This window comes from Mauremys reevesii, linkage group 9 (genome assembly GCF_016161935.1).
Source record: "Mauremys reevesii isolate NIE-2019 linkage group 9, ASM1616193v1, whole genome shotgun sequence".
Lineage (NCBI taxonomy): Eukaryota > Metazoa > Chordata > Testudines > Geoemydidae > Mauremys > Mauremys reevesii.
This window is the reverse complement of record NC_052631.1, coordinates 102705179-102719615: the sequence shown is the minus strand read 5'-3', so window position 1 is coordinate 102719615 and position 14437 is coordinate 102705179. Positions and strand designations below refer to the sequence as shown.

The window sequence follows — 14437 nt, the reverse complement described above, 5'->3', positions numbered from 1 at the left end:
CCCCACCCTCCGTGCCCCTGCCCCAGTGCCTCCCCCATCCTCCCCAGAACCCCTCCCCCTTCCTGCCCAGCCCGCGCCCCATCCTCACTCATGTATCCCTCCCCCATCCACCCCAGCACCTCTCGCCCCATCCTCACACATGTATCCCTCCCCCATCCACCCCAGCACCTCTCGCCCCATCCTCACTCATGTATCCCTCCCCCTTCCATCCCAGCACCTCTCGCCTCATCCTCACTCATGTATCCCTCCCCCATCCACCCCAGCACCTCTCGCCCCATCCTCACTCATGTATCCCTCCCCCATCCATCCCAGCACCTCTCGCCCCATCCTCACTCATGTATCCCTCCCCCATCCACCCCAGCACCTCTCGCCCCATCCTCACTCATGTATCCCTCCCCCATCCATCCCAGCACCTCTCACCCCATCCTCACTCATGTATCCCTCCCCCATCCACCCCAGCACCTCTCGCCCCATCCTCACTCATGTATCCCTCCCCCATCCACCCCAGCACCTCTCGCCCCATCCTCACACATGTATCCCACCCCCAACCACCCCAGCACCTCTCGCCTCATCCTCACTCATGTATCCCTCCCCATCCACCCCAGCACCTCTCGCCCCATCCTCACACATGTATCCCTCCCCCATCCACCCCAGCACCTCTCGCCCCATCCTCACACATGTATCCCTCCCCCATCCACCCCAGCACCTCTCGCCCCATCCTCACACATGTATCCCTCCCCCATCCACCCCAGCACCTCTCGCCCCATCCTCACTCATGTATCCCTCCCCCATCCACCCCAGCACCTCTCGCCCCATCCTCACACATGTATCCCTCCCCCATCCACCCCAGCACCTCTCGCCCCATCCTCACTCATGTATCCCTCCCCCATCCACCCCAGCACCTCTCAGCCCATCCTCACTCATGTATCCCTCCCCCATCCACCCCAGCACCTCTCAGCCCATCCTCACTCATGTATCCCTCCCCCATTCACGCCAGCACCTCTCACCCCATCCTCACACATGTATCCCTCCCCCATCCACCCCAGCACCTCTCAGCCCATCCTCACACATGTATCCCTCCCCCATCCACCCCAGCACCTCTCGCCCCATCCTCACTCATGTATCCCTCCCCCATCCACCCCAGCACCTCTCGCCCCATCCTCACACATGTATCCCTCCCCCATCCACCCCAGCACCTCTCGCCTCATCCTCACTCATGTATCCCTCCCCCATCCACCCCAGCACCTCTCGCCCCATCCTCACACATGTATCCCTCCCCCATCCACCCCAGCACCTCTCAGCCCATCCTCACTCATGTATCCCTCCCCCATCCACCCCAGCACCTCTCGCCCCATCCTCACACATGTATCCCTCCCCCATCCACCCCAGCACCTCTTGCCCAGCGCCTCAAACACTCCCCCCACCCCCATCTGCAAGCATACACCCCTTTCCACATACATGATGCTCCCCTCAGCATTCTTTCAGTGCCCCCCCCCCGTGCACGTTGCCTCCCCACCAGTCGCCAGGCAGCTCACCAGCATAAGGCACCTGGCCATGCGGCTGCCGTGCCCTGAACGTTTGCCCGGCTGGGCCTTGCTGCCCCTAGTGCTCCCCATGTTCTGCCCGGGCCGACCAGGGCCCTGCCAGAGCAGCTCTCTGGCTGCTGATTGTGCAGCAGCTTTACAGCTCAATAAAAACAGTCTCACCCAAGCATGTTTGTTCCTCTGGGCATTCTGTACCTGGAACCCCCTCATCCCCCCACGACCCAGCCACTCTGCAGCCTCTCCCACGTCCCCTGCCTCTGCCCCAGTGCCCCTCGCTCCCACCGAGGCTCCTTGTGGAGCTGGGATGCGGGGGTCCCAGGAGTTACTCACCTGGAGTGGGGGCTCCGCATTCATTCACTTGCCTGCTGGAATCCATTGTGCATCCCTCTGGCTGGGCCTGTTCCCCTGCGTCTGACCTGTGTCCCGCTCTCCTCCTGGGCTGCGCGCAGAGCCGGGCTCCTCTGCTCACTGCTTTGCCATTGGCCCATTGGGAGTGTCACCCAGCCACGTATACCATGGTGAGCGGCCAAGGCCCAGCAGGCACTCACGTCACTGCCTACCCTGGGCTGCCAGGAACCGAAGAGCTTCCTGTGCTGGTCACGGCCCACACAGTCAAGTGAGATAAAACCATAAACACACACTTGTTGGAAGGGCACAATGACACCTGACTTTACTGTGCAGCTGGCAGAACACTCCCCCAGCAGCTCCTGAAAACAGAGAGAGAGACGAAGCAGGCTGCTCTGTAGGCAGAGGCACAACGCCACCCACCTGGTTCTAGGCTGGCTGGCTGCAAACTGACACACAGCATGCAGGCTTCCTTGCAGAGCCCCAGTCTGCCAGCAGGCCCAGGAACACCCGGCACAAGCTCGCAGAGCGCTCGCTTGCGATTCTAACCCCATCCTCAGTACACCACACTGCCAAGATGATGGCCCACAGCTGAGCTCAAAGCCCTCACCGTCTCCTCTTGCCAGAGGCCCACCTGTCAGCATCCCCAGCCCAGGCCATCAAGCTGTCTCCCCCCGTGCCCGCCCCGGTAGCCAGGCCTTTCTGTCTGCGGCTGACTTCACAATAGCCCTGCTGCAGGTCATGTGAGGGGGGGGGGGCGCCCTGCAGCCCACCACTGGCCTCATGCAGCTGGGCCTAGGCACTACGATGTTCATCTGTGTCAAACACGGAGGTGAGGCCCCATGCTGGGCGCTGGCTGGGAGAAGGTGCTGGATGTGCTGCAGCCTTCACTGGGAGGGTGGGTGGGGGTGGGGTGGGGTGAGGGGGCAGGACTCCGGTTAGCTCTGCAGGGGGGTAGGCCCAAGTTCTCCGCTGGGGTTCTCTCTTGGGCTTCCAGAGCCCCAAAGGATCCACCCCAGCCTTGCAAGCCAGGGCGGCAGGAGCACCGCAGGGCACTGCTTGCCCTGGGCTAAGAGACAGTTCCCAGGTGCCAGCTCACCAAGAGGGCAGCTCCAGAGCCGCTGGCTGGGCTGGCGTGGCCACACCATGGGCACTGGGGCATTCCCCACGCTCAGTCTGAGCCCATGGGGGGTTTGGCTGGTGAGCCCTGCACTGGCTAGTGCTGCTGGGCACTGGGAGTCATGCTCTCGCCCCAGCACATGGACGGGCCTAGCGAGGCGGGGGCAGCAGCCTGCAGATAGCTCCCACCTGCAGCATCATTTCCCCCAGGGCATAGCCCTGAGGCCGTGCCCAGCCCTGGGTCAGGCACTGCCTCGTCCCTTCCAGAGAACCAGCAGTTTCTGGCTAACACCTGCTGCTCTGTCCTCCTGCTGCTGCACTACCTGAGGAGCAAGGTGGGGCTCCGGAGAACAGGTGAGAACCCCGACCTGCCAGGCCTGCGCCGGGACCCCGCCAGAGACAGAGAGTGGGCTGGCAGCACGGGCAGACCCGCAGCCCCAGCCTAGTGAGCCAGAGCGCACGGCTCTGGGCCCATGGCACATGCTGGGGGGGTGCAAGCTGGCGCTGGGTAATGGCAGCGCATACGAGCAGCAGGTGGCCCAGGAGGGAGCCCACAGGAGCCACCAGGGGAGAGCTCTGCGCAAGACCCAGGGGACAGGGCACTGCCCACAGGTGTGCTGGTGAGCATAGTCATGTCAGATGCCAAGGGGTGGGCGCCATGCTGGGCAGGACACATGCAGTGGAGCGTGGGGGAGTCATGCAGCAGAGGCACTCAGACACTGTGGAGAGGAGGAGAGGAATACCCTGCCGACAACAGCAGAGTCTAATGGGTCCAGAGGGCTGTGGGTGAGGGGGTCAGGCAGCAGCCCACGCGATGCCCTCCCAAGGTGGCACCATCCCCACATCTGACCGGCCAAGCAGGAGGGGGCTGGGCTCCAAGCCGGCGTGGCACAGAGCTAGAGCCGGGGGCATGAAGCACAAAGCCACTGAGGCGGCGGTTTTGATGAGGGGCTCACAGGTGCCATGGGCACTGTGCAGAGGCTGGCTCAGCAGGGGCAGGCCTGGCGGGGCAAAGGCGACAGGACTGACTGTGGGGGTGGGCTAGCAGCAGAGATGTGAGGCCGGGGCTGCAGGTGAGGCAGGCAGGCTGGTGCGAGGGGGAGAGCTGCATGGCTGGACACCAGCTGGGAGTGGGAGGCAGGGGAGCATTCTGCAGCATGCGGGGGAAGGGGTGTCTGGCCAGTGAAGTGCCCCAGTGGGCTGCAGGGCAGCCGGGATTCCCATCTCTGCAGCGCGGTGGGCGCGGGAGCAGGCCTAGCAGAGGGCTTGGCACTGCCCAGCCTCACAGACTGTATTTGGAAAGTGAATGCCCCAGCGAGCTCGGCGGCAGGCAGGTCCCGGTGTCAGCGCCGTGGGCTGTGCTGTGGGGAGGATGGGGGGAGCACAGGGGGGAGCACAATTCATTCCCAGGACTTGTGGTGTCTTCCAGAAGCCATCGACCTGTGCGACGAACAGGGCACCCTCAAGCTGCTCTTCCTGGTCAAGCTCCCCAGCGACAGCGCCAGCAAGTTCCTCTCGCCCCGAGGAACCTATTACGTGTGCCGGGTGGAGCGTGGAGCCCCAGGTGCCTTCCCAGGGCGCCCTGCAGCCCCCAGCAGCACAGCCCCTCCCCACTGAAGCCCTAGCACCTCAGCTGGCCCGGGAGGGGGTGGGCAGAGGCTGGGGGGGAGACAGTTATCCCCCTCTATGCAAAGCGAGGCCCAGTCTCTGCTGGGGGGACTCCTCATGCCATCTGCCCCACCCCCAAGGGCCCAGAGCAGGAATCTGATGCCCACAACCAGAGGTACTAGTGCTGAGCAGGCTTCACGCCAACATCCTCCCCAGCCTCACCCCACCCCCATCGGCCCAGGACTCCCTGCCCTGCCCTGCCCTGCCAGCCCAGCGCCTGGGCAGAGCACAGACGGCCTCTGCTGCTGCCCTGAGGGGCGAGGGGAGCAGGCAACACCAGCCCATGGCACCTTCTCCACCCGTGACCTGATGCTGAGGATTCCTTCTTGCAGGGACCAAACAGGAAAACGCCTATCGCGCCTTCACCCCAATCCTCAAGGACCCTGAGCCAGAGCTGCTGGGTAGGTGCCGGCTGCTCCCTGCCCCTGCTCAGGGTGGCCCACAGAGGCCAAGGCAGGGGAGCTGCAGAAAGGACTTGGCTGCACATCACCCCGGCAGTCGTGAGGCGTGGCAAGATGCAGCCTGGGAGGTGCAGAGCAGGGACGGAGGGAGGTGCAGCACTGGGGCATTATTGGTGAGGATGGCGCCTCTTCCTCAGATGCGCTCACGTGGTGGCCGCTGCTGGAACAGGGTTATCAAAGCCCAGATCTCAGGGAAGGAGCCGCAGCCGCTACAGGGTCTGGCAGCGCGCAGGGCTCCCCACAGCAGGCAGCTACCGAGGTGTTCCTGGTGTCACAGCAATGGGGCCCTGGGCCTGGCCCCTGGTGCCCATTCAGGGCTTTGTCCAGTCCGGGTATAAATGGCCCCTGGCCGGGGCTCCCCCTTTGCCTTGACAGATACCCCTGCAGCAGCACCGGTCTCCACGAGGAAGCATCTCCTGATTTCAAGCCTCTACTTTCCTTGACAGCATCATGCCATTGCTGGGCGGCTCCCTGAGACAGGCTGGGCCAGGCTGGCATTGCTAAGCCAGCTCCTGGACGGGTCTGCCAGGAACTAATGCCATGATGGGCTGTGACTCCAGGGGGCTGGCCCCAGCCACGCTCCCCGCCACAGACCAGCTCACATGGGGCAGGGTCCTTAATGTTCAGCCAAGAAGGAACAAGCCACACAGAGCGCAGCTCACCTGGGCCTGGCCCAGGCCCCGCTGCAGCTCCCGGGGGCAGGCCCTTGGCACAGGCTCCGTGGCCTGGTTCTGGCAGACTCATCCCACAAGCTGCATTAGCTGAGCCCATGACCAGGGGGTCCGAGCCAGCTGGATTCACTGCCAAGGTCAAAAGAGTCATCAAGCAAACCCAGCACGAGCAGGCCTGCCCCCACCCTGCCACGTGCCCAGGGCTCCCAGCCCCCTGCCAGGTCTCCCTCGGCCATGCCCGCTCCCTGCCCGCCTGACTGGGAGGTGGGAACACTTCCAGAGCCATGCTAGGGGGACGTGGGGAGCACGGCTTGGCCCCTGGCTCTGCAGCACCTGTGGGGGAGGCCTTGCCCTCATTCCTGTCTGCCCACTGCATCCCAGTGGAGGGGGCTAGGATCTGAACGAAACCTCCGGGGAACCGCAACAAGCAACAGTGTGGGCTCCAGGAACCCACCTGTGCACCCGCCTCCCACGGGCACATCAGGGGATTGCCAGCCCACAGCAGCCAGCTCCAGCCACCTACCGGCTGGGCTCCTCAAATGTCCTAGCGAGGGGGCTGGTGGTGGAGCTGCCCTGGCACAAGCTGCATGTCGGCAAGGCCAGAGCAGCCAGTGCTGCTGTGCCCGAGGGTGGTGCCAGGCCCAGCAGCGGAGGAACCAGCATTCTTAGCCCACTGATTTTTGCCAGGCCTGTTATGACAAAGGTTTCCAGACTGGGCCTGCCCCTTCTCCCACCATGAAGCTAAAGCACCTTCTGGGCTTCAACCCCCTTTATTCCCCCAAACACTGGGAGCTGCACACATGCTCAAGCGGGGTCCTGGCCTCCAGCTGCATGCACCAAGCAAAGACTTTGGGGTACAAGACGTGAGCTCCCAGAACTGCCCACCCCAAACACCTGCGGTTTGGGGCCTGCTGCTAATTTACAGGCTGCATTTGAGAATCTGCCTCCACCTCACCTGGGCAACCTGCCCTAGCCACAGTCCCGCTAGCCAGTGCCCGCGCTGCAGGGGCCCGGGGAGGAAGGGGGCTCGCCTGGTCAGAGAGGCTAGGCCCCCTGCGGCCAGAGAGATGCCATTCCTTTGAGCCCCGCCCGCCCGTCCCCTCTCCGCAGATGCCTTGCGCACTCAGTGCGAGTTTCTGGAAAAGAGCCGCCTCAAGCTGCTGAAGGCCCAGGACGGGAAGAAGATGCAGACCATGGAGTCGCTGATTTCCATTGTGCCCTCCCAGATCTCAGTGAGCTCCATGCCCCCGGCCTGCTCTGCTGGCTGCCCACTCCCTGGCTCTGGTCTCTGGGGAAGTGTCTGTGCGGGGGGGGGGAAAGGAGGGAGTGTCCAGAAGCTCAGGGACTCCCAGAGTCAGGGTGGGGAACAAAAGCCAGGGACACTAGCTTCCCTTTTGCCCTCCCATGCTCCCACCCAGAACGCCCCTAGCCCAAAAGCCTCGCCTCAAGCCTGCCCGGGGGGCAGGACCCTGCTGGCTCATGCTTCCTTTGAATCCCAGGCTCCTGGAAGGGGGCAGTGCAGAGCATTCCCTACCCAGCTGCTTCTCGGGGAGGTGGGGAGATGGGTCAGATTAGGGCTCATGTTTGGGGTCCACAGCTCAGTCAGGCGCAGTTCACTCACCCCAGAAACCCTGCAAGCCACACTGGAGAGGTCAGTCACAGGGTAGGGAGGTTGGACCAGTGTCCTCTTCTGCTGCAGATCCCCCCCCCCACGTGCTCCAGGCTCCCATCTAGCATCTCTCCCATTCTCCAGGCTGCAGAACATCCTGCGTCTTGCACAGCAGTCAGGGCCTGCAGCCCTGGGGGGCGGGGGCAGCCCCAGCACTGCAGACAACACTACTTCCAAATTCTCTCCCCATAACCCCACCTGCCTTCTCTGTCCAGGGAAAGCTCATGGGGAGGCCTGGTCCGGGGGCAGCTGGAGCTGCCGACGAAGAGGGTGCCCCACGAAAAGCAGGTCCATCCCCCAAAATCAAACCAGAGGCCAGCAAGAAGGAGAAACATCGCTGAGGCTGAAATAAAAGCGTGGTGGCACTTTCCTTGCAGAGGCTCTGGGATTCACTGAGATTCAGAGGGGCCTGGGGAATCCGGCTCAGTCCTGCCTGCCGGCCTGCCCCAGGCCCTGGGAATCCAGCCTGGCCCATCAGGCTGCACCCTCCAAGCGCATGCAGGGAGGCCTTCAGGCAGCTCCACGCTGTGCCCTGGGTCCCAGGAGAGTCGAGGCTGGGCACCCATGGCTGAAGGGAGAGGAGCAGCATTTCGCCACTATTTTCTGTCCGGCCCATTTCACATTTTGAGACAATTCCTTATTTTTAAGGCTGATGTCACCAGGGAGCCTCCTGATTGGTGGTTCTGCGCAGACCAGAGGGGCCCCTAGGCAGCAGCTCAGAACCTCCAAAGGAAGCAGCCAGCCTGGGGAGGGGGTCACTGGGCCGGAAGGCCCGGTCCATATCATCTCTCAGACTTTCGGGCCAGAAGGGACCAGCGTGATCATCTAGTCTGACCTGCACATCGCAGGCCACAGACCTTCCCCACCCACTCCCGTAACAGACCCATAACCTCTGGCTGAGTTACTGACATCAGAGTTAAAAGTTACAGACTCTGCCACTTACACCAGTTCAAACCAGCAAGTGGCCCGTGCCCCACACTGGAGTGGAAAGTGCAACCCCCCTTCCTCCCTTGAGTCTCTGGGGAGAAATGGTGATCAGCTCAACCCTGGGCATGTGGGTGAGGCCCAGCAGCCAGGAACCTGGGAACGAATTCTCGGTCATAACTCAGAGCCCTCCCCATCTAGTGTCTTCTGGCCATTAGAAATACCTGATAGCAATCACCGCTGGCCCTGCACATCCAGGGCTGGTGCAACCATTTAGGCGACCGAGGCAGTTGCCTAGGGCGCTGGCATTTGGGGGGCGCCATTTCGGCAGCAACCGCGGCGGCCGGATCTTTGGTCGCCCCGGTCGCCTCCAGCATTTAGGCAGAGAGAGCTGGGGCAGGGGAGCGCAGGGAGGGCAGCCTGCAGCAAGTAAGCGGGGGGGGGCAGCATGCAGGGGAACTCCCCGCCCCAGCTCACCCCTGCCTTGCCTCCTCTCCGAGCACGCCGTGGCCGCTTCACTTCTCCTGCCTCCCAAGCTTGCGGCGCCTAAGCTGATTGGTGCCGCAAGCCTGGGAGGCAGCAGAAGTGAAGCAGCCATGGCATGCTCGGGGTGGAGGCGGGGCAGGAGCGAGCTGCTTCATTTCTCCCACCTCCCAGGCTTGCAGTGCCAATCAGCATAGGCGCCACAAGCCTGGGAGGCGGGAGAAGTGAAGCAGCCACGGCGTGCTCGGGGTGCTTGTGCTCGTGTGCGGAGCAAGGGTGAGCTGGAGTGGGGGGAGGGTGCCTCAGGGTGGGAGGTGGGGAGCTGCTGCAAGGGGCGCCTCAGGGAGGAGCGGGGGAGCTGCCATGGGGGCGCGTCTCAGGGTGGAGGGGGAGAGCTGCGGGGGGGGGCATCTCAGGGTGGGGGCACGGGGCGGGGGAGGGCGCAAGGTGGAAGTTTCACCTAGGGCGCAAAACATCCTTGCACCGGCCCTGTGCACATCTCCTTCACTGCTCTAGTGCTTCTGCACACAAGACCCCACAGAGCTCTGCAAAGGGGCTTCCTCACCCTCACTGACGGACAGCAGGGAACAGTGGCATAGCAGGGCAGAGGTATCGCCCCACAGCCAGCTGAAAATGCAGGGACTGTCTCCAATCATCACCATTACATCATTGCATACGAGAGGCTGACAGTCTGGCACCTGGCACCGTGTCTGCCTGATGAAGCATTGAGGGGGGCTGGTCCTTGCCAGCCAGGAGCAGCCAGTACACAGAATGGAGCACCTGATGCTAGTGACTGACTAGCTGGGACTCCTACCTTCTGCCAGGAGCCTGGCACTCGACCCAGGCACTCCAGGGGTTTCTTGCAATACCTCGGCAGGGTTTCCCTGAGGTGGCTAACATGGGGAAGCTGGGACTTGCAGGCAGGAAACAGGAATCTCGGATGAGCTCCGCTCCCTTCTCCCATCAGAAAACTAGGCAGGCAGGCAGGCAGGCATCCAAATGCTCCCCAGCAGGGAGGTCCAGCCCCCGACCACTGCCCTTTCTGTCCAGCGCTGAATGCCAGGCCATCTCCCGGCCAGGCTGCTGGAAGGCAAGCCTAGCGTTGCCTATCACCCAACAGGCAGGCACATCTGCTGAAGGCACCACCGCTCAGTTTACTGCAGGGAGTCCTCATCATTGACAGAGCTGCAGGGCCCATATCAATCAGGGGGCGCTGAGAAAAGGGAAGGTGCAAAGATGAGGCATAGTCAATGCCAGAGGTGCATCAGGCAGTGGGATTCCCCCCAAGACCTGCCATAGCCCGGAGGGTGCCCCTAGCCTCCCCCATCCCCAAGCCTTCAGGTCCCCCAGCCCAGGAAACATGAACAAGGGAAGGCAGTAAGTGCATGGAGGGGTCTGCAAGCAGAGTTCTGCTCCCACTGCCCAGAGATGGAACCAGAGCCCAGGGCCACCAGAACCCTGCTTGTAAAGGTCACTGTCTCTCTGCTCCCCACCTTCCCCCATTCCTACCCTGTGGCTTCTCACACTTCACCCAGAACCCCCACCTCCCACCCCAGGCTACAGTACCTGGCCCGGGCAGCACAGATGGATGAGTGTCTTCAATGGGCACTGAAAGATTAGCAGTGGCCACTGCCCCAGCAGGGAGGAACCAGGAGCAGGCTAGAGCCAGGGGATCAGCAAGTTAGACATGAGCCTGCCATGGGACTGCTGCAAAACACACAGCCCTTCTCCATCACACAGGGAGGGGACACTGCTCAGCAGCTGGTGCAACCACGGTGCAATGGATCTGCAAAGAGGGGGCCACAACTCCCATCTGCCCCTCCCCACTGCCCAGCCCCTCCCCATGCCAGGTAAGGGGAAAGAGCCTTACCCAGGAGGTGGGAGTGGGAACTGCAGGGCAGCAGGGAAGTCGAACAGGATGAGATTGCCAGGAGCAGCTTTGTGTGGGTCTGATGGGAGAGCAGGGAGCCAGTGCAGAGGGGCCCCAATGAGAGATGCTAATAGAGCCTGACTTGGCAGCTGACATGAAAATTTGCTTGAATAGAGGCTGCACTGGCCCTGAAGAGCACGGGACTGCCCCAGGGACCCTCACTAAGCCCCTGTGCCTAGGGGATCTGCAGCCTTCCCTTTCCTGCCAGCCCTAGTAAAAACCTGTCCCTTAGCGACATGTCTGATGGTTACTGGAACCCACCAGGCACCGACACTGCCTGCCTCTGAGAACAGTACCCAGGCATCTACTGGCTAGGCAGGCCACACGTCCAGCATTAAACTGGACCATCCTCTTTGAGAGCTTTGTCCCCCGTCCAGTACTGGGACAAACTGAACGTGGGTTTGTCTGGTATTGGACAGGGGACTCTTAATCCTCCCCCTCCCCCCAGTGCAGTGTGACCTCGCACACAGTGGCAGGGGTGGGCCCACGCTGTTCCTAGAAGTACCAGAATGTGTGAGTGGCCACCACACTACTGGCACGCTGGGGCCTGGGGTATCCCCAATAGGCACACTAGAATAGGAGGGCACTTGTGGGCACCTCCTTCCCAGAAAGATAGTGACACGCTGGTGAGAGCTTAGACAAAAGCCACAGACACGTTTAGGAGCCTGGAAGGAGCAATTTATGGGGCAAGAATTAAATCTGTCAAGTTCAGCTAAGCAACAGCCCAAGGGGCAGGAGAACAGTCTGCAAACACTGAGGGATAGCTCAGTGGTTTGAGCATTGGCCTGCTAAACCCAGGGTTGTGATTTCAATCCTTGAGGGGGCCACCTAGGGATCGGGGGCAAAAATTGGTCCTGCTAGTGAAGGCAGGGGGCTGGACTCAATAATCCTTCCAGTTCTAGGAGATTGGTATATCTCCAATTACTAGTTATTTATTAATACTGGAGAGGGCAGGTTTGTCCAGGCATCCCAAGGGGCTGCAGCTAGCCGGCGGGGGAAAGCAGACTGCGTGACAGAGCCAACTTTCCAACAGCCAGATGCACCAGGCTGGGAAATCGTCTCCCAGTACTAGAGTGAGCAAACAGCACTGCCCATGCATTGGCCTGGGGGTGGCGAGGATGAGCTCCAACGGCCTCCCCAGCTCCAGCTCACCCACAGGTGCCCCTGGCAAGGAGGGGGGCTTTGGGGCCCATTTCACTTTCACAGCCCCCAGGGAAGAATGAGGATGTCAAGTGCCTCCGTTTCCACGGAAACATGGGCCAAGGCGCTCCAGATTCTCGGCGATTCCACAGCAAGAAGCCTGAGCAGCCACTGGCCCAGGCCTGGCTCAGGCAGAAGTCCAGCTCACTGTCTGCACTGCTGCCAAGCGAACACTAGACCTTTTTCCTTAAGATCCCTCACTGTGGCTTGCCCCAGCACGAGCAATGGTGAGAGCCTCACACAGAGCAGGTGCCAGCAGTCCCTGGCGCTCAAAGCAGGGTTAGATGGCCTGGCGGTTAAGGCGCCAGCAGCCTGGGGGTGAGGGTGCTACTCCAGGCGCGATGGGCCAGGGGGTGAGTGTGTGACAGGCCGGGAGGCCAGGGCGCTACTCCGGGCGCGACGGGCCGGGGGGTGAGGGCGCTACTCCGGCCGCGACGGGCCCTCAGGAAGCTAGGTCAGCTTCCCTATGGACAGGACTTTAGAAGAGGGGCTGGCCTGAGAAGGGAGGGAGAGTATGTCAGTGTAGGGCTTTGATTGGCTGTTGCTATTCACTGGTCATAAGGTGCATTTATCTGAGACCAGTCAGGTGCTTCCTGGGAGCCCCCTTCCTGCTGCAGAAAAGAGCCCAGCAGCAGGAGGCAGGTACCCTGGTTACATCACCCTGGCTTCTGTACCCAGTGACTGGAAGATAGCTAATGTAAGGCCAATATTTAAAAAGGGCTCTAGAGGTGATCCCAGCACTGGGCAAATTCGTTGAAACAATAGTAAAGAATAAAATTGTTGGACACATAGAAGAACATAAATTGTTGGGCAAAAGTCAACATGGTTTCTGTAAAGGGAAATCGTGTCTTACTAATCTATTAGAGTTCTTTGAAGGGGTCAACAAGCATGTGGACAAGGGGGATCCAGTGGACATAGTGTACTTAGATTTCCAGAAAGCCTTTGACAAGGTCCCTCACCAAAGGCTCTTACGTAAATTAAGTTGTCATGGGACAAGAGGGAAGGTCCTTTCATGGATTGAGAACTGGTTAAAAGACAGGGAACAAAGGGTAGAAATAAATGGTAAATTCTCAGAATGGAGAGGGTAACTAGTGGTGTTCCTAGTCTGTCCAAGGGCCAATCCTATTCAACTCATTCATAAATGATCTGGAGAAAGGGGTAAACAGTGAGGTGGCAAAGTTTGCAGATGATACTAAACTGCTCAAGATAGAATCATGGATTATTAGGGTTGGAAGGGACCTCAGGAGATCATCTAGTCCAACTGCCTGCTCAAAGCAGGACCAATCCCCAAATGGCCCCCTCAAGGACTGAACTCACAACCCTGGGTTTAGCAGGCCAATGCTCAAACCATTGAGCTATCCCTCCCCCCTTAAAGATGGCTAAAGACCAAAGCAGACTGTGACGAACTTCAAAAAGCTCTCACAAAACTAAGTGATTGGGCAACAAAATGGCAAATGAAATTTAATGTAGATAAATCTAAAGTAATGCACATTGGAAAAAATAACCCCAACTATACATACAATATGATGGGGGCTAATTTAGCTACAATAAATCAGGAAAAATCTCTTGAAGTCATCGTGGATAGTTCTCTGAAGACGTCCACACAGTGTGCAGAGGCGGTCAAAAAAGCAAACAGGATGTTAGGAATCATTAAAAAAGGGATAGAGAATAAGACGGAGAATATATTATTGCCCTTATATAAATCGATGGTACACCCACATCTCGAATACTGCATACAGATGTGGTCTCCTCATCTCAAAAAGGATATACTGGCACTAGAAAAGGTTCAGAGAAGGGCAACTAAAATGATTAGGGGTTTGGAATGGGTCCCATATGAGGAGAGATTAATATGACTGGGACTTTTCAGCTTGGAAAAGAGGAGACTAGGGGGGGATATGAAAGAGGTGTAAAAATTCATGAGTGATGTGGAGAAAGTAGATAAGGAAAAGTTATTTACTTATTCCCATAATACAAGAACTAGGTGCCACCAAATGAAATGAATGGGCAGCAGGTTTAAAACAAATAAAAGGAAGTTCTTCTTCACGCAGCGCACAGTCAGCTTGTGGAACTCCTTACCTGAGGAGGTTGTGAAGGCTAGGACTATAACAGCGATTAAAAGAGAACTGGGTAAATTCATGGAGGTTAAGTCCACTAATGGCTATTAGCCAAGATGGGTAAGGAATGGTGTTTGTCAGGGTGGCGATGGATGGCAGGAGAGAGATCACTTAATCATTACCTGTTGGGTTCACTCCCTCTGGGGCACCTGGCATTGGCCACTGTCGGTAGACAGGATACTGGTCTAGATGGACCATTGGTCTGACCCAGTACAGCAGTTCTTATGTTCTACTGAGTAATGTAAGGTCTTGAGAAGACACCTGCCATACGAAGGAATGAACCTACTAGCTAGAGGCAGAAACAGAAAG

The 14437-nt window shown here is 59.7% G+C and overlaps 2 protein-coding genes across 3 annotated transcripts; both read left to right on the top strand.

Moving 5' to 3' along the window:
- Nucleotides 1-57: 57 nt before the first annotated feature.
- On the top strand, nt 58-1755 carry LOC120371397 (extensin-like; the record flags this gene model as incomplete). The annotated part of the gene is made up of 1 exon (XM_039487076.1): nt 58-1755. A coding segment is annotated over exon 1 (1665 nt), but the record flags the coding sequence as incomplete, so codon positions are not given.
- Nucleotides 1756-2626: 871 nt separating this feature from the next.
- Nucleotides 2627-7850, top strand: C9HXorf65 (chromosome 9 CXorf65 homolog). 2 transcript variants are annotated; one of them, XM_039489193.1, is made up of 6 exons: nt 2662-2721; nt 3276-3362; nt 4438-4572; nt 5009-5077; nt 6919-7040; nt 7693-7850. In XM_039489193.1, exons 1-6 carry the CDS (start codon nt 2673-2675, stop codon nt 7816-7818), a joined length of 588 nt encoding a protein of 195 aa, XP_039345127.1. In that variant the 5' UTR covers nt 2662-2672; the 3' UTR covers nt 7819-7850. The 2 variants fall into 2 exon arrangements, with proteins under 2 accessions (XP_039345128.1, XP_039345127.1); XM_039489194.1 differs by lacking the exon at nt 3276-3362 and having other exon boundaries at nt 2627-2721.
- The last annotated feature ends 6587 nt before the right edge of the window (nt 7851-14437 follow it).

Coding starts and splice junctions, on each gene's coding strand:
- C9HXorf65 (XM_039489193.1), top strand. CDS start 2,673: ATGCAGCTGGGCCTAGGCACTACGATGTTCATCTGTGTCAAACACGGA. Junction 3,363..4,437: donor GGTGGGGCTCCGGAGAACAG/GTGAGAACCCCG, acceptor GGTGTCTTCCAG/AAGCCATCGACCTGTGCGAC. Junction 5,078..6,918: donor CCCTGAGCCAGAGCTGCTGG/GTAGGTGCCGGC, acceptor CCCTCTCCGCAG/ATGCCTTGCGCACTCAGTGC.